The 22,016-nt window shown below is 38.5% G+C and overlaps 1 protein-coding gene across 2 annotated transcripts in view; it reads right to left on the bottom strand.

Annotated features, from left to right (window-relative positions):
* Window positions 1-22,016, bottom strand: part of GRID2 (glutamate ionotropic receptor delta type subunit 2) — a 682,153-nt gene that overhangs the window by 253,568 nt on the left and 406,569 nt on the right. For both annotated transcript variants that reach the window (XM_066317937.1, XM_066317936.1), the window contains exon 4: window positions 12,830-13,035. In XM_066317937.1, the coding sequence (XP_066174034.1) occupies window positions 12,830-13,035 (206 nt within the window). The remainder of the gene's footprint in view (window positions 1-12,829; window positions 13,036-22,016) is intronic.

Here is a 22,016-nt window from a genome sequence, read left to right on the forward strand (position 1 = left end):
TACAGAACAGAAACCACAGTTTTTATTCTTCAAATACTGATTCCAACAGCATCATACCCATCTCTGTTCTACAAGCATGATTTTTGGCTTAGACATGTGTAAGATAAATATATGTGAAACAGTACATAAATAAAACACGTGTATATCAGTATATATAACTACATATTAAAAAAAATATATAACTACATATATATAAAACTATAAATTTCCCACCCTCAAAATTAAGGCAGAATATTAAAAAAGAAAAATAATCAAAGAAGCACAAATCAGATCCACATTCATATCACTACCATGAGGGTGAACCAAAGAATTAACATGGGATACGAAACAGGTATTCTGTACACCCAACAGCCACTCTCTCCTGAGAGAGGAAAATTTCCATACAACATACATCTCCAGGAAATTAAAATGTTATAAGGAAATTGCACATGAAAAGCTTTCATTTCTCAAAGCATCTAAAAATGTCAAGCATGTTATTTCTGCTGGTCTCTGTATAAATTAGTTTGTGGGAAGGCGCTTTCATCATTGCTTAATTAAATCTAGAGAAAACTTGAATCATCCACTTCCCTTTTTCCTTCCTCTGCTTTCCCCCTAGCACACCCCACTTCTTGCAAATGCAAAAATGGTGAATAATATATGCAATAAACTATGGAAATTTTTTCCGCTTTAAGTCCCATTCAGAAATGTCCAGAACCACGATGAGAATCAGTCTACTGCCCGAAGCTAAGGCCCTGCCTGAAGGCCTTCTTCTGGCCTGTCTCAAACTACCTGAGGATGGGTTGAAAGGAGCCTGTGCTCTTGGTGCCTTGATAACTAAATGAATGTCCTCTGCAAAGCACTCTTTAAGGCAACTTCGTATACTGAATTCCTAAAGCAGGTTGACAAAAATCTATCTCTTCATTGAATCTCCTTTGAATTTGTGTCCATCTAACTCCTAAGTAATACTAGCTCAGAAGCCAGATAAAAACAAGAGACCAAACAAAACAGATTACTTTCATCTTTTAACACAGCAGGTCAATACTATGATCTTGCTAATTTCTTTTTCCTCCCCTAGTGTTCATCTGTAGCAACTATTTCTTAAATTAATTTGTGCTGACAGCATAAACACCTTCTGCTCCTTGTTGAACATGAAAAAGAAGTTTTTTTTACTGTGACTGTGGCTGAACCCTGGAATAGGTTTCCTGGAGAGGTTGTGGAGTGTCCCTCTCTGCAGACAGTCAAAGGCCATCTGGACACAATCCTGAATGACGGGTCTAATGGACTCTGACTGACCAGGGAGGTTGGGCTAGATAACCTCTAGTGGCTCCTTCCAACCCGATCCATTCGGTGATTCTTTATTTGCTCTGAAATACAGGAACTTCTGTGAGATCAAAATACATTTATCTAATCTAAAAAACAAATGTTGATTCCCTTCCTCAGCACTTCACGGGAATGGTTTGGGTTGGAAGGGTCCTTAAAGACCATCTAGCTCCAACCTCACTGCCACGGGCAGAGATACCTGTCTCTGGACCAGGCTGCTCAGAGCCCCATCCAGCCTGGCTTTGAACACTTCCAAGGATGGGGCATCCACAGCTGGATGTGTGGCCCATCCTGGGCTGTGAATGCACATGGCTGGGTCATGTCCATCCTCTCATCCTTCAGCACCCCCAAGTCCTTCTCAGCACGACTGCCTAGTCACTTGTAAGAAGAGAAAAAATAAGCAAAGCCCCCAAGGAAGCACAGGACTCTTATTTAAAGAGAGGGACCTTGCTATAGATGACACAGCAAACAAGTAGAAAACATGTTTTTACAAACTCAGAGTGATACATTTTACACCTATTCTCACAATCAGCAGAAGCAGCTGTTACTTTTATTTATGGAAATTCTGAAATGAATCGCAGCACTATTTAATATTCCATTTGAAATAAGAACATCCAGTACAAAAAAACTCCAAATTTTTTAAAACTGTTTATAAATAAGCTAAATAGCAGAAATCCTAACTAGGGAAAAATTATGTGGGGAGGTGAGAAACTTGAATGTATAAATCTAAAATTAGCTCTTAACATCAGCAGTCCCCAACTCCTGTTGAAACTCTGTAGAAACCATAAAATCAGCTACAGTTGGCTAAGTGCTTCCAAAATAGAATAAATTATCTTAAAACAGTCTTCAAAAATATTACTGCTGATTATGAAGTGTCTACAAAAACAACCTGAATCAGGTCCCAACATTGTAGCCATTGTTTCTAATGTTGGACTAAGCAGTTTTATTAATGTCCTGTTAACCTATTTATAGAGAATTATCCAGTCTGGTTGACCAAATGTTAAAGGAAAGAATTTCTTTTGACACAAGGGTTACAAGCTTATGTGACAAAAACATTACAGCAATAATAGAACTATCACACACAAACTGAAAAAAGGTGAAAAACATAGGAGACCTTGCTCAGCAGAATTTCACAAGAAAACTCCCAGCAAACTCTGTGAAAGGCGTGATAGGGTATATAAACTTCAACCTTTACTTCAGACAAACTAATGAGAGCATCTTCAGTGTCACAGGAAACAGTATTAGAACAGAAGAAATAACGGCTATTAGTTTTCATTTCAGTTTAACTGGAGGACAAAACAAATTATATAATAATTGATTGTGAGAAAATTAATTGCATTTTGGGGTTAGAGATGTTCAACACTGAATTTTCATAGTAGCTAGGAAATCAGTCATATTTTCTGGAAACCAGGGTAAACTAATGCACTGACTATTTTCTGGTGAGAAGGAAGGAGGCAGAACAGTTCTGCCAATCAGCCAACATCACTTTGGAGAAAGAATTGGATTGGAAATAGTTTTGTCAGATCTTATCTCCACTATAAGCTAATCCTCTCTAGCTGTCATTTTATTTCAAAGAGACACTCATCCCATGTCAGTCAACTGCATATTAGTTTTGCAGATGTTCAGAGTGGGCTTTTTATAACACCTAAGAGAATCAGCCACCCTCAGTTATATAGAAAATACACACTTTAATACAGTGACTGTCTCTACCAATGTGTATGTAATAGCTTTGTTGCATTAATGTGCTTTCTTTCTTTCTTTTTTAATTTATTTACCCTGTTTGGCTGGTTGAAGCAATTTACTCTCCTTGGGAAGACATTTGTCTCTCAAGAGGAACACAACAGAGATGTTTATAGTGAGGCTATAAAAGCAAGGAGGAAGGATAAGCAGTAACCAAGACTATCACATCCAATTAAAATTGCTGGGATGACAACAGGAGAATATAATTAAGTATGATAGCAATTTAAGAAAGCAGAACAAAGAATAGCCCACACAAATTGAAGAAGAAAGGAATTATTGCATCTTTGAAGATCATGGGAGGTCAGCCCCTCAGTTATTTGTTTTATTCCAGAAACAGCATACCCAGCAAGATCCCAGAGAAGAGGATGTCAATTACTGAGTCTTTCAAAGCCATGTAGAGAAATAGAAAGCAATTATAGGAAAGCATAACCAAACAGTTGTTTGCACAACAGCAAATATTATGAGATTCTCATAAAGTACATAATACATCTTCTACTCAGTACGTAATCACTAAAGCTCCCCTCCTTTTTTTCTCAAACACACTAGCAGTTTAACTGCTGCTTTCAATACAAAATACTGGTCAGAGCTTACATACAGTGTGGGTTTTCTTATTTTATTATATTCCAAGATAAAAAAAAAAAATAAAAAAATTATAGCTACACAAATTCTGACAGTATAAATATTTGTACTGACAATAAGACACACATCAATTATAGTCATATTGTCCAGCATACACCTCTATAACATATGTGAGTATGTTTCATCAGCAAAAGAGGTTTTGTTTCTATAATAAAAATAATCGACTACAACCTTTGTTGCCATCACTAGAGAGGTAGACCTGGTGCGTATCTCACAATTGTGCTAGTGTGACACAGGCTAGAAACCAGCAGCATGTGGATATCTGTCTGTAATACGGGTTGCATCACTAAACACCATACAGCCAAAATGAAGAAAATACTGAACAAATTAAAATGCAGAGAGATAAGCTGTGACTTCCTTATGCTGTAAATCACACAAGTGCTCTGACACATACTGGCTTTGCACGCACACTTCAGTGAGTGCCTCCTTAAACCACCAACACTGAGGGTGTAAAAGCCGAGAGAGCCATGGTGCAATTCACAAGGTATATTTCTATCACCAGACTTGTAACATCAGCCAGGCTTTTGCCCGACTTTTCACATGTGAAGCATGGCTGATTGAAAGATAAATATATCCATATGCTGCTTCTCTGCAGCTGCTGTTATCAGCAACCTTAATACAAAAAAAACCCCTTCACAGCCAACACAAATGTGCCAGCTGAGCTCCAGGCTACTGATCCTGATCCTTACCTTTCAGTAACACAAGGACACAGCCTTAGTTCTATACTTCATAGCAGTAAACGACCTGCAGAATGCCCCCAACTCCTGTTCTTCTAAATGTAGACCCTCTGTTGGGATAGATTTCCCAAACTGCTTTTGCTTCATTTTAGATACCAAAATAAATGACCTTGGCTACAGCGAGCACTGCATTCTGTCCCAGGAATCCCAACGTTACATTGCAAAACTCAATTTTACTATGCCTGAAAACACACAAGCAGAAAGGACTGCTTCAGGTTGCAGTTTCAGTAATGATGCCAATGATACAAATGCTTTTGAAGCTGACTTATTTTACCACTGAGACTTGTCTTTTTCATTGTTTTGTAAATAAAATGTTTTATCCTTGAACTTTCACCTTATGGTAAGCAAGTGCATATAAAATCTAAGCCAACATCATTCTACTCATTATAAAAAAACCCCAGTCATTTTCTCATCCAGTCATTCAGCCATCAGCTGGATGGCCTATATTTAAAGATGCAAGAGCATAAAAAGGCAAGGAATTGGGACACAAAGTAGATCAAGAATTTTCTGATTTTCACTGAAAGGTAAAACCTAAAATCCTCCAAGATCCCTTCTTGCAGTTTGAAAAAAAGGCGGGGAGACCACTTAAAGGATGGTTCAAGTGTTTCAACATTCTGAACATATTTTCTGAACATCCCTTTTACTAGAGATTTAGAAGATCCTAAAAAAAACCAAAACAAAACCAAAAAACCCCACAAAAACAACAACAAAACCAAAAAAACTTTAAGCCTGTATTTCAATTTGCAGCTATGCTTAATATTCAATCTTTTCTGCTTAATACTGGAGAAAGAAGAAGAAGAAGAAAAAAGATACATTTTTCAACATTTTAATTAACAACAACAAATTACAGTGGAGTACACTGGAATGGCATTTATTCCACCACAAACAATGGTGTAGAGAATGGACTCAAACAAGGCAAATATGCTCTCCAGGAGAGTGCAGGTCTAAAAGCTCAAACGTGAAGATGAGAAAGATTACCTCAAAGATGAGAGCACTCAGCTTACTTATAAGAAAAATAAAGGAGCAAACAGTCACTGACTGAAAAATCTGATTTTGGCCTCTGAAGACCATCATTCCTGGATAAAATCCAATCAACATACACACTTGTGATAAAATTATAGGAAAAGGAGATAAAAATAGCAGTAGGTTGGTGTCTGCCGCCAATTCCTCACTTTCATCACTGCCCTCTAAAAGAGAACTGCCTGAACAAATCTTGCCTTTAGAGACTTCAGACTTGTGTTTTATGTAAATAGGATTGTTTAAAAATTCCCAGCGATCATGAATAAACTTTGACAAAGACAATACTGAAAATCTCTGAAGCAAATTATGCTGCATATCTGATGCATCAAAACCATCATGCATCAATAGATGTGATAAAGAATTATTCTTTTCATTACTTTACATGAAAATACCAACCAGCTATCACATTCAGCAGGGCAAAGAAAATTGTGATGTACTTATACATGTGACAAACCATCAAGTCACTCCTCAGCCTAACTGGAAATCTAACAGGCTTCCCATGAGACCTGGGTATTTTTATAGTCCATCACTGGATCAGCTCAATTGCCAAATTCAACTAAGCAAATCCTTGCTCATCCAATCTCCACTTCACTTTGACAAGAAGAAACAGTTTGGGATGTAGAGTTAATTTGAAAACCTAAAACTCTGTCTGCGTTTTAGGTGGCAGATTGCTCTCATGGATGCAGAAAATGTCTGCATGTACATAAAGGAGTGTTAGTTTTTAGCTCATATACACTGTACACAGATATGCACACACACAGCAGAAGAAAAAAAATCCAGCTTTCCTAAATACAAATCTTATGCTTGTTCCTGAACATATCTGGGCCTGGCAGCCTATGGTACACACACTAAAGCAAACCAACCTTTTTGATTTCAGTTAAGATTCCAATGCTGTCTCTCACAGAATCGTTCTTCACAAAATGTCCAGCACTCAGCTGGATAAATACATTATGTGTTGGGAGAGAAACTGGCTCATGGGTCAGGCACAACAGGTCACAGTGAATGAGGTGACATCAGACTGGTGACCTGTCACCAGTGGGGCTCCACAAAGCTCCATCTCAGGCCTTGGACTCTTCAAAATCTTCATGAATTACTTGGATGCAGCACTGGAAGGGATACTAGGTAAGTCTGCAGACAATACAAACCTGACAGGAGCTGTTGGCTCCCTCCAAGGCAGGGAGGCCCTGCAGAGAGACCTCAACAAGTCAGAGGACTGGGCAATCCCCAGCCATGGGAAGTTCAGTAAGGGAATGTGCCGGATTCTGCACCTGGGATGGGACAACTCTGGATGTAGCACAGACTGGGGAATGAGGTGCTGGAAGCCAGCACTGTGGAAAAGGACCTGGGGGTTCCACTCCATGGCACGTTGAACATGGGTCAGCAGTGCCCTGGCAGCCAGGAGGGTCACCCATGTCCTGGGGGACAGCATTGCCAGGGCAAAGGGAAAAACAGAAGAACGTGTTAGGCTATTAGAGAGCATCCAAAGGAGGGCTGGGAAGACCATGAAGGACACTGAGGAGAAGTCATATGAGGAGAGACTGGGGTGATTTGGTCTGTTTAGTCTAGGGAAGAGGAGACTGAATGGAGATCTCATTGCAGTTACAACTTCCTCACGAGAGGAAGAGGAGGGGCAGCCACTGATCTTGTTTCTGTGGTCACCTGACAGGGGAAGGACGTGGCCTGAATATGTGTTAGGAGAGGTTTAGGTTGGATATCAGGAAAAGGTTCTTCTCCCAGAGGGTGGTTGGGCACTGAAATGGAATCCCCAGGGAAGCAATCACAGCACCAGCCTGACAGAGCAAGAAGCATTTATACAACATGATTGGGCACATGGTGTGACTTTGTGTGTCCCATGCAGGACCAGAAGTTGGACTTCATGATCCTTGTGGGTCCCTTCAAACTCAGCAGATTATGTGACTTATGTAGACTTGATACTTGTCTGGAGTCTTCTATCTCTCCCTGCTGTGTCTTTTCTGCCCATGCCTTAACAAAAATCATTGCCATCTGCTCGCACTGAAAACATCTGGATTTTCACTATAGGTTTCAGTGGAAGTGGCACATGGGTGCATCAGATTCTTAACTCCTATTTTCAATTTCATTCACTTCTCCTCATATCTGTATATCACGCTTTTGACTAAAGACAGAATCACTTTCCTTATTAATAAAAAGGAATAGAAAAACAGAGCAGTGAATTGTTGTCCTAGTCTTCTTTAGGATATATGTAAAATAAAAAGAGCAAAGCATCACAAATTTAGATTAAAATAGGAAAAAAAAAAGAAAAAAAAAGACTAAGTTGCCATGAACTTTGGACACAACAAAAGTTGAACCAAGCTTTTGGAAAAGTTGAATAAATTTTCCTAATTCTCAGTAAATAAGTTGCTTAAAGAAATAAGCCTGGTTAGATCACAAAAGCAAATTCCTGTCTTTAGATCTAAACTACTCACGATTTGCTTCATGATTAGATCTATTACCTGGTAAAACAATAACTATGTCACTACATGAAAAATCCCTGTATTTTTTCGAATAATTACATTTAAAATTAACTGTTATTTTCAACAGAGAAAGAAAAATCAAATATAATAAAAATCAGGGCATTTGCTATCAGGAATAATCTCATTTCACAAAATAAATGTTACTTCTCATTCTATTCTCAGTAACGATGAGTAAAAGCATGTTGAAAGTTCAATTACATGAGGCAATTTAAATTACATTTGCTCCTTAAACATTCTTTCCTTTTTTTTCACTTGCCCACAACACTGCAAGAACTCCTCAGTACTTAATTTATAGGCTTCATTCTATTTTCCCTGTATATTTTACCATTTCATTTATAAAGAGTTCTTTTATTCATGAAAGTAGCATGTAGCTTCTTTTCATCCAAGGCAATCTTATTTTAGTACTGTCCCACATTAGCCTGGGATAGAAAAAGGGAAATTCATTTTCAAAACCATCAGTAGTAGATTATACTAATGCTGAAAGCATTACATGATTTTAATTTTCTTTGAAAATAAACATAAAAAAATAAAACAGCACCTATAAAAGTTAATACAATAAACATAATACATACACACAGGCCGACACATAGGACTTATTTGCCTGCAAGTCTCAGATTTGGCAGCAGCTAGCTTTGTTGAATACATCTTTTCAATAATTATAACCCAGTTCTGTCATGAAGATGTGTATGGCTTTTAAAAGATGCTTAACAGTAAACATTTCCAGTATCTCCTGCGTACTTGAAATCCAGACATGATGGGGTTCAGTGACTTTTGCAGTTTGTTGCAGAGTGGAATCTTTGCAATAATAAATAGCAAATATTTTCATTTCCACAAACCGTGAGTTGTAGAGCAAGTTGAAGAGCAGTGCTCTCCAACCTGGGAAGTGTCAATTCTCACTGCATTGATGGCTTGAGGTTGTCAAGCCTCAAAGAGCTTTGTTTGCTTATACACATTACCAATGCTCCGAAAATTTAGCTAGATAAACTGCTGAATCTCGCTGGCACAGGCAAAAAGTGTGCTCACCTCTCTGTAAGAGGCCACTAACCCCTGCAACAGAAGCATGAGAAGGCGCCTTGCAAGGGGCAGGAAGGTACAGCCACATCTGCTGAGGTTGCTGGGATCCCTCCTTTGAGTGGAGGCTGAGGGCAGCAGTGTCTTCAGCACCTACACCAAGGCCTACCAGAATTTGCCTATCAAAACTCCAGCAAAATCCCTGGCTGATGTTAGGACTCTTTCACACATGGTTCACTGGATTTTCAATGTGTGAAGTTTTTTTTTCTATACAGTAAATTAATGAATTAGCTGCACTGTCCCTCCTTTGTAGTCCTGGGAGTTACCAGCTTCTGGAGTCATGACACAGAAGAACACATTCACATTTCTGCACTCAAGTGATAAGGTAACTTCCTTAGCTAAACAGAAAAAACCTGAAAGCAGAGATGCACTGACAGCATTTTGGCCCAGTGGAGGACATCTGGCTTGTGTCCTAAAGTACTGCTTCTCAGAGTCTTGCTTCTCAAACTTGCTTTGTTATCCCCAGAACCTCTGCTGCCACCTAACTTTCCTGGCCTGATCCTGCTCCTACCCAGACTTGTCACACTTGACTTTTGAAGCCCTTGATTCTTGTAGTCATGCTGAGCTGGCAAGGACATCTCATTTAAGGACATCTTATGTGAGGTTTTATTCCCTTATATGGCTTTTCCTATCTGTCATATTCATTCTGAATTAGAAGAATATGTGCAAAAAATATGTCCACCCCAAAATATAAAACACAACAGTGACACACAGTTCACATCCATCACCAGTACTATCAGATAGCATAGCAAAATTTGTGCAAGACAAAGTTTGTTCAAGACAAAAGTAGAATATTTAGTAATCACAAAAGTTTCAGTGGGAATATTTTCCTTCACTTGTGGGACCTGGGCAAATATTTGAGAGTAAAGAAGAATTGCACCAGAAAAAAAAAACAAACCCTGAACAAGTTATCACTATATCCCCTATTTTCCCAGATGCTGCCATAAATTTATCTGTGGAGAGGTGCCAGTCTCTGCTAGCTCCATATCTCTGCACTCCATAGCCTCAGTAAATTTCACTCTTTAGAAGAATTTTTTTCCTTCTGCTCCTCCATCTGCAGTTCAAAGCAACAAAGGAAATTTGGGAGTATGGCTGGCCCCTCCCTCTCATTTTATAGTAATCCTTTAGCCAGTAAGGAGAAATGCTGTGATACTTGCTTCCAAAGCTTCCTGCCTTTCCATGCTGTATGGAGGGAAAATTAATACATAGTGTTTAAAGAGAAGGTAGGCTTTTATTTCCACAGCCAGAGAAGTGTATTTACTTCTTAATCTCCATTTTATTAAGTGTACAAGTACAGATCTCATCTCTGCAAGCTCTAGAGAGAGAAGAGGTAGAGAGAAAGAAGTGCCTAACATAAAAAAGCAATACTGCTTTAAAAGAAAATAAAAAAAAGAAGAAAAAAGATTTCAGACACAGAATTTCAAAGAGTCTGAACAAAGATAAATTCTACACAAGCAAACTCCAGTTTACAGACTGCTTATTTACACAGGCCTGTGTCTGACTATTTACCCTGGAATAGTTGTTACTTGCATAATAATCAAGACCACGCTTACTACAGCTGTTGCAGAGTGAATGAACCCTCTTCTCAGCTAAACAATGACAGGGTTCAGCCAAAGTAGTCATCTAAGAAGGGACCAAGCAGCAGAGATTATGTGAGGCCTGGAAAGAGGAGCAGACAGCTGAATCCAGAGAGGCAGCCAAAAGCTTCTACTAGGCAGAAAAAAAACCCAAGGGCTTTAATGCATAAGCATTTTTTTCTTACTATTTTCATAATGTTTACATGCTAGATCCACTAGATTACACTGAATTTCCCAGCTAAACTGACCATGCACAAGGCACAGGCTTTAGGATCAGCATGATCATTAAACAGTTTAGGAATATCTTCGCCCATTGGTAGTCCACAGGGCTTTATAATTTCTTTGCCCCTACAGTACAGCTGCTGGTTTGAGTCAATTTAACAGTTTCTAATACCCATTGGAAAAGCAACCTCTGCAAACTTCTCGGGCAACGACTTTGTGTTGGAGCTCACTTGTTCAGTTCATTTCCTATCACCAACACAAATAAGCAATGGCAATAATCACATTTCTATTTGAGTAACTCTTCCTATTAAGAGGCTCCTGCTGTCAGTTTAGCAGTCACATTTCATACTCCAAGTGAATGCTGCTATCCTGGCAAAACCCTACAATGCTGAGCTGATATAAGAATCTCTCTTTGAACCACAGTAGCAGTGAAGATAATGACCTTTCCCGGTAGACTTACAGACTCCAGAAACAGAGAAACACTGGGAGTCTTCTTTTTAAGAAACTTTTTGGTGTTAAGTATAGGAATTTTTTGGGAGGGAGAAGGATTGAGGATTTGGTTTAGTTGTTTTTTTACTGGTCTTTTGATTTTTGGAGCCTTCAGTGGCCAAAGTAAGAACTCCAAAGTAAATTTTTTACTTTCTTGGCAACACATATACATGATCATGTCAAAAGATGACAACAACTTTGTTACTGTGCCCAAGTGTGTAAAAACAAATGATAAAATGTATCTTTTTCTAAAAAGAGTGTTTCTCCCTAAGAAAAATGCAGGAGTTTCATTTGGCTGAGTTATAGTAGTTATAACCTCCAGCCACGCTTCTTTCAAGTTGCAATGTGAAATATCTCATAATGCCATTTTTCAAAAAATAAAACATTTGTGACTTGGGTGATGAAAACACTGCAGAACAATCTAAACATGCCCACAAATTATTCAAACCTTATGAACCACTACACCCATTTATATAGAGCAGCAGACACTCATTACTCAGAATTAGCAAACTTCAAGTGTGTAATGAGGACAGTGAAACACCCAGCCAAAACAAACCAAGGGCAAACAAAATTCTGAAAAAGAAACCAAGAAACCAGACTTCTAGCTAATGTTTCTAAAAGGCATTCACTTGAGACTGGATATGCAGCACTTTTTATGCAGAAGAAGGTTTAAAGCCTGAATTTCTCAAGACCAAGGTAATAGCAAAGTACAGAAGAAAAGTAATGCAAGTTAGAAACAGATCCAAAGAGAAACTATTGAAAAAAGAAAGTGTATTTCTGTGAAACAAAACAGATTTTTAGGCCTTGGCTGATGACGAAGAATATACATGCACGCAAAATCACATCTGAAACAGCAAAGCGCCATGTAAAAAGACCATGCCACTCATTTAAAAAGATTGTATAACTCACAGTCAAATGTAATATTCAGGTCTTCCATCTCTAAATCCCTAAGAATCTTTTGAAAATCTGGTCATATTGCTTGAAAACATGACTTTAGTCTATAATTTCAAATTCTTTATGCAAATCAAATCTTTCATATATTCCATTACCTTACTACTACTCAGTGGACATAAGAGAACACTATTAACGTTCTATGTAAAAAAATAAAATTTCAATTAGGTAAACACATTTTTCCACAAATACATACTATATACATATTTCTCTAAATAATAATAATAAAAGTTTCAGTTGTAAATATCTCAGTAGTGGGGGTCCCAATGGCAATACACTACCTTTGAGATTCAAACAGAAGCCTGAGGGGTAATTCTTGGGCATATTTCATAAATGCTTTTGCTCATGCGTGATGTGGTTTTACTTGTTCTCTCTTTAAATGCATGTGCACATTTAGGAAATGCATTTAAGAGCATGAATAAACACCCTTGCATGCTGATCTTTGAATAGAGAATATTTAAACTTTTCCTTGGGAGGGCTTACCTGGGTGTTTTTGATTACCATTACGAAGTCAAATAAACTCAATCTTTTGACAGACCACTGTGGTCTTGGTCAGCAAAACAAGAAGATAACCTCTCAGTAAGACACATACCTCTGTCAGGAATGATTTGGCTGTGGAAGGGTTCATTATGAGAATGGCCCGTCTCAGGGTGTCCCGGTAGCGGTTCAGTTCTTCTATTCTCATAGTGGCAAAGAGCCCCGTGATCATTTTATTGATGTTGTTTTCTACTTTCTGTAAGGCTACATCCATTCCCTGTTGAGATACTTTGTCCAGAAATTCTTGTATTCCGCGGATATCTAGAAAAATCAGAAGGCAAAGAAGTTGTTAATTGGTAAGTGGAAAAAAAAAGACACAAGTAACTGTTTGATTTATCTGACAGAAACATTTTGTCAGGTAGGTCCCTACAGGCTTTCCTGTAATATTCATTAGCCCTCTTCCTGAGCTATGCTCACTTGAGGTACTAAAACACGAGAAAGAATGGCCACAGAACAGCTACTGTCCAAAACACACATTAGAAAACAAACCTACAAACACTTCTAGCAATTTTCCTAATTTGGCCATTCCACCATCACACTTTGTCCTAATCTTTCTTAAAGGATTTTCACACTGAAATCTATATAGAGCAGCGAGGCCATGGTGATCATCACACACAATTCTTCCTTTAAGCAGGGTTTTCAGAAGGCAACTGAGGAGGAGAAAGGCAGGAAGTAGATGGTTTTCTTTTGTGAAATTCAAAACTATGTTCCTCATGCTATGTAGCTTGATGTATCTAAGTGACGCTTGGGCTGTTCACTCATCAACAAGTTTTAATGTTGTTCTAAATTTCACAACTATTTATTTGCTTCAAAAACAAAACAAACACCAAGTGTACCGTTGTTGCAATGATACTGCCTGCAACGATCTGATACCACTGGCTGAATTTAGTAAATTTTCCCTGAAAGTCAACTGCTCCTGTAGAGCTTTCTGGCTCACTCTGGGTAAACCCTTCTTTAATAAGGACTTAGAAAGGAAGACTTGATTAGCAAAATGTTGACTCTGAGTTTACTACTTGGCTTTTAATATATTTATAGGGTACCAAACTGAAATGCCTGAATACTCTTCACATTGTTATGCTGCCTCTAGCTGGCTTAAGCCTTTGGAAGGGATTTTTACAGTACTGAATTCCACAAGAGTGTTCAACTTTTTCTTTCCCTTTGCTCTTTTGAATGATTTTAACTAAAACCCCAAACTTTATGCTTAAAAGTTAAAATCATTCAATGACTTCACAGGTCAGATCAGGGCCTTCTGGACCTGAGGAAAATCCCTTCAGCTTCAATGAGTCCTCACTACCTGTCTCCTGGTCCCCACTGCAGATTCTCAATCTGTTTTCAGAAGCTAAGCCACCAGTTCCCTAACATGACTCTTTCCTCCAGCAGTTGCTCTGACCTGCTGTCCCAGAGGACTAAGAAAGACTTCCTTCCTTCCCTACTGGCATGCAACCCTCCCACTCACCCAACTGCTCTCAGTTAGGGGAAAAAGAAACAGCCCTAGAGTCAACACAACAGACACCAGCTAAAACACACACTGTGGGAAAGGGAAAAGAGAAGAAGAAAGGAAATCAGTAACCACACATAAACAGGAATTTCTGAAGAGACATTTCTTCAAAAAATAAAGGTTCCTCAGGTTTAGGATGGCATTTGTGATTAAAATCACCCGAAAGCATTTCTCCCATTAGAATACTGAATCTGGTCTCTCCTAGACACATAGTGTTAGATCCACCCTCTGAGGGACTCTATTCCCTTCTTCGCTCGTCTCAATCACTCATATTCCAGGGGAATGGTCAGACCTGGAGCTACAGGCTCATTATGTGTCAGCATGAGACATCTTATAGTTGAGAAAGCTTCTAATTAGACATTCTCAACAGCTTGGCTACTCAGATCTTTCATCCTGACCTACCAACTTCCCCTGCTCCCTGATCTTCTTACAGAGGGTGCAACAAACAGTAGTATTAGAAACACAAAGTTCACTCTGCACAGGGCAAAAAAATGTTCTGCCTGCATTGCCAGCAGTGATCAACTTGAGACTATTACAGACAGCTGTCCTCCAGCGCCACTTAACTGAGATGTTTCAAATTATGAAGAAATAGTCATGCAATGGCTTATAAACAAACAGTACACAAGAATAATTCAACAGAGTTAGTCCTGGAAGTCCATCACAATCAGCAAGCTGGGTCTTCTGTCTAGAGCTCCAAAACACCATGAACTGGAAAGAAATGGCATTTTAGGCATTTAGGCTATTTCAGATATTCATCACCAAAACCTCACTCTCTAGACACTGCCAAAATATCAGCATTACTGAACACTTATAGGATAGTTTAACCATGAATAAAATACATGCATGCCCTAAAAATAAAGTTCCATAAGAGAATCAGATACTAATTACAGCTTCTATTTAATATCTAAATCAGGAAAATTAGATTCAATCTAATCAGAGATGTTAGAAATTTTTGGCACTTTAAATACCAACAAGATTATTTGAAGTGCTACAAATACGTCTAGTTTTATGCAAATGATAAAATAACTTCTTTCTAGTTTAACCCCTTCATTCTAAAGTTCCTGAGGCTCACAAACTCAGAGGATTATTCAGGGTCCAGACTAATTAAATCACATAATGGGTAAAACTGATCGGTTGAAGTCAAAATCACTGAAGCACAAGGAACATATGTAGATAAGATCTAAATATGCTATGAAAACATCAGGAAAAAATTTACTTAGGCTATGAAGGCCTTTTTAAAGACTTAAATTCTATCTTGTAAATCCATCTATTTTCTGACACCAGAACAGGATGAGCAGGAACCACCAAAGTTTCACTGGTCCTATTTCAAAACAAGAACATAATTTCAGTTGACCTGAATTTATAAACACGCTGGAGTTACTGACTGATATTCTGCATAATCTGTGTTGACCCAGAAGCCAGATTATAGGATCAAATGGTTTTCTTTGCCATGAAGATCTGCATATAATCAATGAAAGAATTATATTGAATCTTCACTAAACGATGGGAGAAAAGAGATCTAGTATTGTTCTCACAATCACATTTATTAGGTGATTGTGTCAACTGTATTACACCTGTATGATATGCTATTGGGAAAACATCACCATTCTAATGGAAAATGTATCAAACCAGTATTCCTACTTCTTCTTTATTACTTCCATCTTTATTACACAGAGACATGGGCAGCATGTAAATACAGACTCTGGTTATACCTCAGCTTACCCAGTAGCAGAATGGAGGTATGAGAATGAGCAGGTGCTCACCTGCTGCTGTGAAACAGCAAAAAACACATAAGAACACCCTGCAATTTAAATGCTATTTAAATCCCAATGGTACTTCCAATATTTCAGCAGCAAGTCACTAGCAATGATTATATTCAAAATGTATGCCAAAGAACAGATGCTGCCACTGAATGGGCAGCATTATCTTTCCTGCGTGGATTGTCTCAAAGTGGCACATATCCACACTGAACTGCGGAATCATCTTTCTAATAGATAAACTCCTTCTGCAGAAAAATCTGGCAAGCAACCTGTAGCACAGATGGCTTTACTGAGGAGACCCAAGACTGTTCATGTCTGGAACACAGGTGTTTCTTGCCCTGAATTTGCTAGCCAACCAACCTGTTGCCCAGCCAGAAGTGACATTTCTACTTGCTATGAGTCACAGTCATTGCCAGAAATTCAGAAGTTTCCCTATTATCACCAGTATTAATTATCCTCCTTAGTGAACAAAGCCTAAGTTAGGAGGTAGAGACAGATCAATGCTAAAGCCAAAGTTCCTATCACCTCTTCCAGCTCAATTCCACTATTATTTAGTATTACATTTCCTGGTTTTTTACTAGACAGCCATCACTTACAGTCGACACACACGTGCACAGTAACAGAAGTCGTCAGCATCACCTACAGGGTTAAACCAGGCTGTAAACTTAAAAGAAGTATAACCAAACATTCTCCTTATAACCTAAACTGTGCTCAGTTTAAGAGACTGTGAAGCTGGCTTGGAAATCCTGACAAAGAATGCAAGCAAAATCTGTCAAGCCCTCTGTTGGAAATGTCCTTCCCTGGCATACACAACCATGCCACAGTGCAGCAGGTCCAACACTGGGCACGGCAGCCTGGCTGCAGCCACAGGTGGGGTACACATGCAGAACCTCCTGCAGAGGAGAGCTGAAGGCTCAGAGCCTCTGAAGCTCTGCAGACCTGGCTATGTTCACGTGCAGGTACTCAGTATAACACTGCTCCAGCTGAGATCTGAATTCAGGTGACAGCGTCACCAACTTGTCATTACTGCGTCAGCTACCACGGATTCTGACCTAAGGAAAAACTTAGGAAATGAAGCATAAACTCACACACCTTCCTCTCACTGAGCAATCTTCCTGATACTGAAGAGAGCACAAGAAACAAGTGAGCATCTTAAACACATAGCATGCTCAGAGAAAACTGCCCTTCACAGACTATAGGTCTAAATCTTAGATTACCAGCCTGGCAGGAACACTCAGACCTCACCTAACATAAATAATAGCAATCATTTAATAGAAAAGCTCAGGCATATGGTATGACTTGTGGGGCTATTCAGAGCAGGACAAGGAGTGGGAATTTAATGAGCCTGTGAGTCCCTTCTAACTCAGAACATTTTACGATTCTTGCACAAGGTTTTTTTCTTAATCGTGGGACCAGATCTCACCTCACTTTTTTGTTCTCTCCAGCCCCACATTAACTTTCCTTTGCCATCTCTGTTTTACGCAGAGGGAGCAAGTCCCCTAATTCATCTTGGAGAAAGCCTAATAATCAGGTCATCCTAGAAAAAAATATGCTGGTTTTCAAGCATCTCTTACAAGAATACCAGGATGCCTATGCAGTGAAGATTTTATGAGCTGAATAAAATGAACAACAAATACTAAATAACTCATAAGCTAAGTACCACTTACACACTTATTAAGAAGAAACACCTACAAGTAGATGCAAAGTTCATGAAAAATTTTCAGATTATTATTCACCCTATAATCAGGAGATGAGAAAGATGGCACTATTCACTAATGGTAATAAATTAATCCATCCACCTGTATCACTGTGTTCCACCTAAATTACAAGGCACTCACTGTGCACTTTGGTTGTCTCAAGCCTGGCTCACAGTCATTAGCTCATCCTCCCTCTGATGGCATTTCAGATGTGAGAACATTCTCCTCAGAGTATCTGGCTGATAAATACCAACTGATTCAGCTGCAGTGGTAAAGGTGAATGTGCCTGTCATAAATATTCACTGGCTGATTTGCACAAAAGACCACTGTATTTGTACAGAGGATGAGAAAAGCCATTGTATAGCAAATAACACTGTTCAAATTCTTATCAAGAATAGCTTTACAAGCCCACCACAGTGATTCTTCCTTCCACGACGCTGGCTAACATGACAGCCACTATTAACTGTGGTAATGCACTGTAGACAAGGGAGGTGTGCAGCTTCAGCTGGGCTCTGATGGTGTCCCTGCTCTGTGTAAAGACTTGTGCAAAGTGTTTGCATTGCTGTGCACATGTTGATCTTGATGAACATGGTTAAGATCCACACTGAGGAAAACAACAATTTAGCAGGCTGATTCAGTAACAGTCCTTCATTTTACTTGCACAGCAGTGGGATTCCCTCTCATTAATCATCTTAGATGTAAACTGCTGAACCTCCAAATTAAAAAGAACTTTAAAAAAAAATTATCACAGCTCTTTCATATTATCATTCGGGAACTAAGAAGGATCAGTTACCTGAGCAATTTCAGCTGAATGATCTAACTTCAGAGAATACAGCAGTAGCTCAAACTCATGAGAAGTGAATTCAAGACCAAATGTTTAATTACATACAAAATTCCATTTGTATTATCAAAATTTCTGCAGCCTAAAAAGTGGACATAAATCTTGGGAGAAACTGAACATTTTTAAATGGTACAAATGACTGGGGCCTTTTCCTCCCTCATCTGCAATTTTCTGAAATTTTACACATATAAAAGAAGTCAACAAATTGTCTACAACTTTTTAGTATCAGTGAACTGAGAAAAAATGAAAAAAAACCACACCTGTATGCTTTTTTCTTTTTTGAAGATATCTCCATTTCAAATTGAAATATAAGCAGGTGATTTCAATTTTTGTTGTTTGATATGAACTATTTTGGCACTAGTGAAATGTCTGTGTAATCCCGATTTTAAAGGTTTGCTCAAATGTCATTTACATTAGCTACTTTTGTGTCACATTATCAGTTATTAGAAATCATCCTTTAAATAAGAAAAATCAATACAGACAGTCTTGAGCAGCTGAATCAGTGTTGGGGGAAAGATATCAACATTTGCAGTTAAATCCTGCAAGACTTCCATTTTGAACCTTACTGAGGGTTGACACAAGATGCTTCCTTGAAATTTCTTTTTTCCTTTTTATTTCTTACTAGAAAGAAAGAGGAAAAAAGCAAAGAATAAAGAAGATAAATAAGAATGAAGCTAGAACTAATCCTTCAGAGTATCTGCTGTTACTGTAACTTCTCAAAAAATAGAAAAGTAGTCAGATTGTGATCACCAGCCTCATTCGTGAAGGCTGACATGGCAATATATTCTATCCATGTAGTTTTGACTGTACAACTCGCTTTCTATCTCTTCATTCAATTCCCTTTTGACTCCAGTTTGCATTAGAGATTTCCAAAGAGCTTCTATGAGTTGTCTTTGAGTGAAACTAACTCTTCCAAAGAATTGAATTTTCCCTGCCTGGTGCTTTCGAATCATGCCAAACTTAAAAAAATATGTGCAAATCCTGTGTAACAGAATTTTATACTTCTGTGTAGATAAAAGTATTTATTTAATAATAAAATATTTATTTATTTTTAATAAGTCTGTCTGTACAATTCACCAACTCTCCCTGTAAGTGACTGTCAGTCCCTGCTGGTTCTCATAAGCATGAGGAACTGTGTATCCCCTTCCAGGGAGATGGAGTAAAGAACAACAAGGAGCATCCTTGCCGTGAAGAATTTGTGAATATTTGACAGGCTGAGAAATCTGGGGTTCAACCTGCAGAAGAGAAGCTTGTGTGGAGATCTCATAACAACCTTCCAGTATCTGAAGGAGGGGTACAGGGGAGCCAGGGAGGGACTCTGCCCCAGGAACTACAGCAATAGGAGAAGGAGCAATGAGTTCAGAAGGAAAGAGGGATCATTTGGATTAGATATTAGGAAGAAATTCTTGACTATGAAGGTGGTAAGGCACTGCCACAGGTTGCCCAGAGAAGCTGTGGGTGCCCCATCCCTGGAGTGGTCAAGGTCAGGCTGGATGGGGCTCTGAGAAATCTGGTTTAGTGGAGGTGTCCCAGGCAGGGCAATGGAAGTAAATGGTTTTTAGGGCTCCTTCCAACCCAAGCCATTCCATGGTTATTTGTGTGTTATAAACTTCCTTAAGACAAACTATCTCTGACTCTGCATCACTCTTCCAAAAGAAAATTGTCAGCTGATTAAAAGTTTACAGCATAGAAACAGGAATATTTTAGGAGTGAACTGGGGCTGTGAAAAACATAATGCACAAAAGTGAAACTGATAAACTAAGATTTAGGAATACTGCTATAAATATTTTCTAACTTTTTCCTGTCTCTGGTTCCTCTTTTTCTTGACTGGTTAAAACTCTCAGAGACAAGTTTTCTTTTCAATTTATGATACTAATTGACATATATAATGTTGCTATGCTGAATTCATGCTTTTTTTCCCCAATTGTGATATAATTTTTTCAATTCAACGTGCAAAAATTATTTTACTCAAAAGTTTCCTCATTTGATTACTGTTCATTTATTTATCTGCCAAAATATAAACTTATAAACTTAATTTTAGTACTTCTAGAAGATAGAACAATGTGCGGAGAGTTAAAAAATACTTCTTACACAGTGGCAGATATCAGTACAAACTTCAGGTATTCAAATATTCTTTAAATAAACCCCTGCTCTTCTGATGAAAGCTGCACATACAAATGAAATCTTCTACCTCTGCAGAATCTCAAAATAACCTCTCATTTACAGAGCTTTCCCACTGCACAGATATTGGGAGAACTTTTACAGTTTTATTTTGGCCCCAGCTTACTAACACAACACAGGTCTGTCAGGAGAAACCTTTGAGCGCTTTACCCATGCCCTCCCCTAAGAACTGCAACTTGAGGGAGCGACAAACACTCTTACTTTGCTACATATTCACTTACAGTTCCTGCAATACATTGCTCCAAGTGTTCTGGGGCTGAAAAGCAGAAGCATGCCAGCCTTTCCACCAGAGAAACTTCACAGAAAAACTGAGAAGCTGAATCATTTTAGGGTCTCCCAAATTATATACTCAATTTGCAGTGGTAACATCAATGAGCAAATGCAACTTGTGACAGAAGTTCTCACCTGACACACTCAAGCTACACAGATGAAAATTAATGCTCCTTTCCTTATCAGAATGACGTAATAAATACTAATGGAAGAAAAAAAAAAAGTGCAGTAATAAGCCTGAATTAATTATATGTTTATCAAGGCACAGTGAAGCAAATGAGTATGGGAAGCTGGCAAAGAGCCAGATGAGTAATAAACAGTTTTAAGACTGTCTGGAGACAGACTTGAGAATATTATAGTCATCAAGCAGCTGAAAACAGCCTCAGGGTAATTATAAGCATTTGCAATCGATTAAAGAGAGCATGATTCTTTTATGAGTCTTTATTAAACTTGCATTAAAACTTTAAACGATTAGAAAATGTTATGGTTTCAAGCACATCTATGCAGTGGTCATCGCATTTATTTCTGAGAAATGTGTGTGCAGCAAAATGTCCACAGGATCACTTACTCTATATGGGTTTTAAAGGAAATGCTGGGAATTTGGGGCCCATACATACAGATGGGCACCATCTCAGAATATCAGCCCTCTTGAAATGCAGGAGGAAGCCTTTCAGCAAGCAGCTCAGCATTTCAGGTTCCAGGTATAATCTCTTTTTCTGGCATCTTTAAAGAACAGCACTCCAATTCTATAGAATTACACATTTGAAAATCACTGCCTTTCTGGGGTAGGGATGGGGATAATGCTCTTTTATCTTCATAGTTTCACAGACCTGTTTACTTAGGCTGAACTCCTCAGTAACACAGAGGTCACTGCTCTCTCCTTAAGATTCTGTTTTATTATGTCTCTTTCTCAAAAATCCTCTCCCAGATTGAGCTCGAGACACCTTCTACTGGCCAGGTACGTCACACTACTGCCTTCATCCTTTTCTTGTGCA

Source organism: Sylvia atricapilla, chromosome 4 (assembly GCF_009819655.1).
Source record: "Sylvia atricapilla isolate bSylAtr1 chromosome 4, bSylAtr1.pri, whole genome shotgun sequence".
Lineage (NCBI taxonomy): Eukaryota > Metazoa > Chordata > Aves > Passeriformes > Sylviidae > Sylvia > Sylvia atricapilla.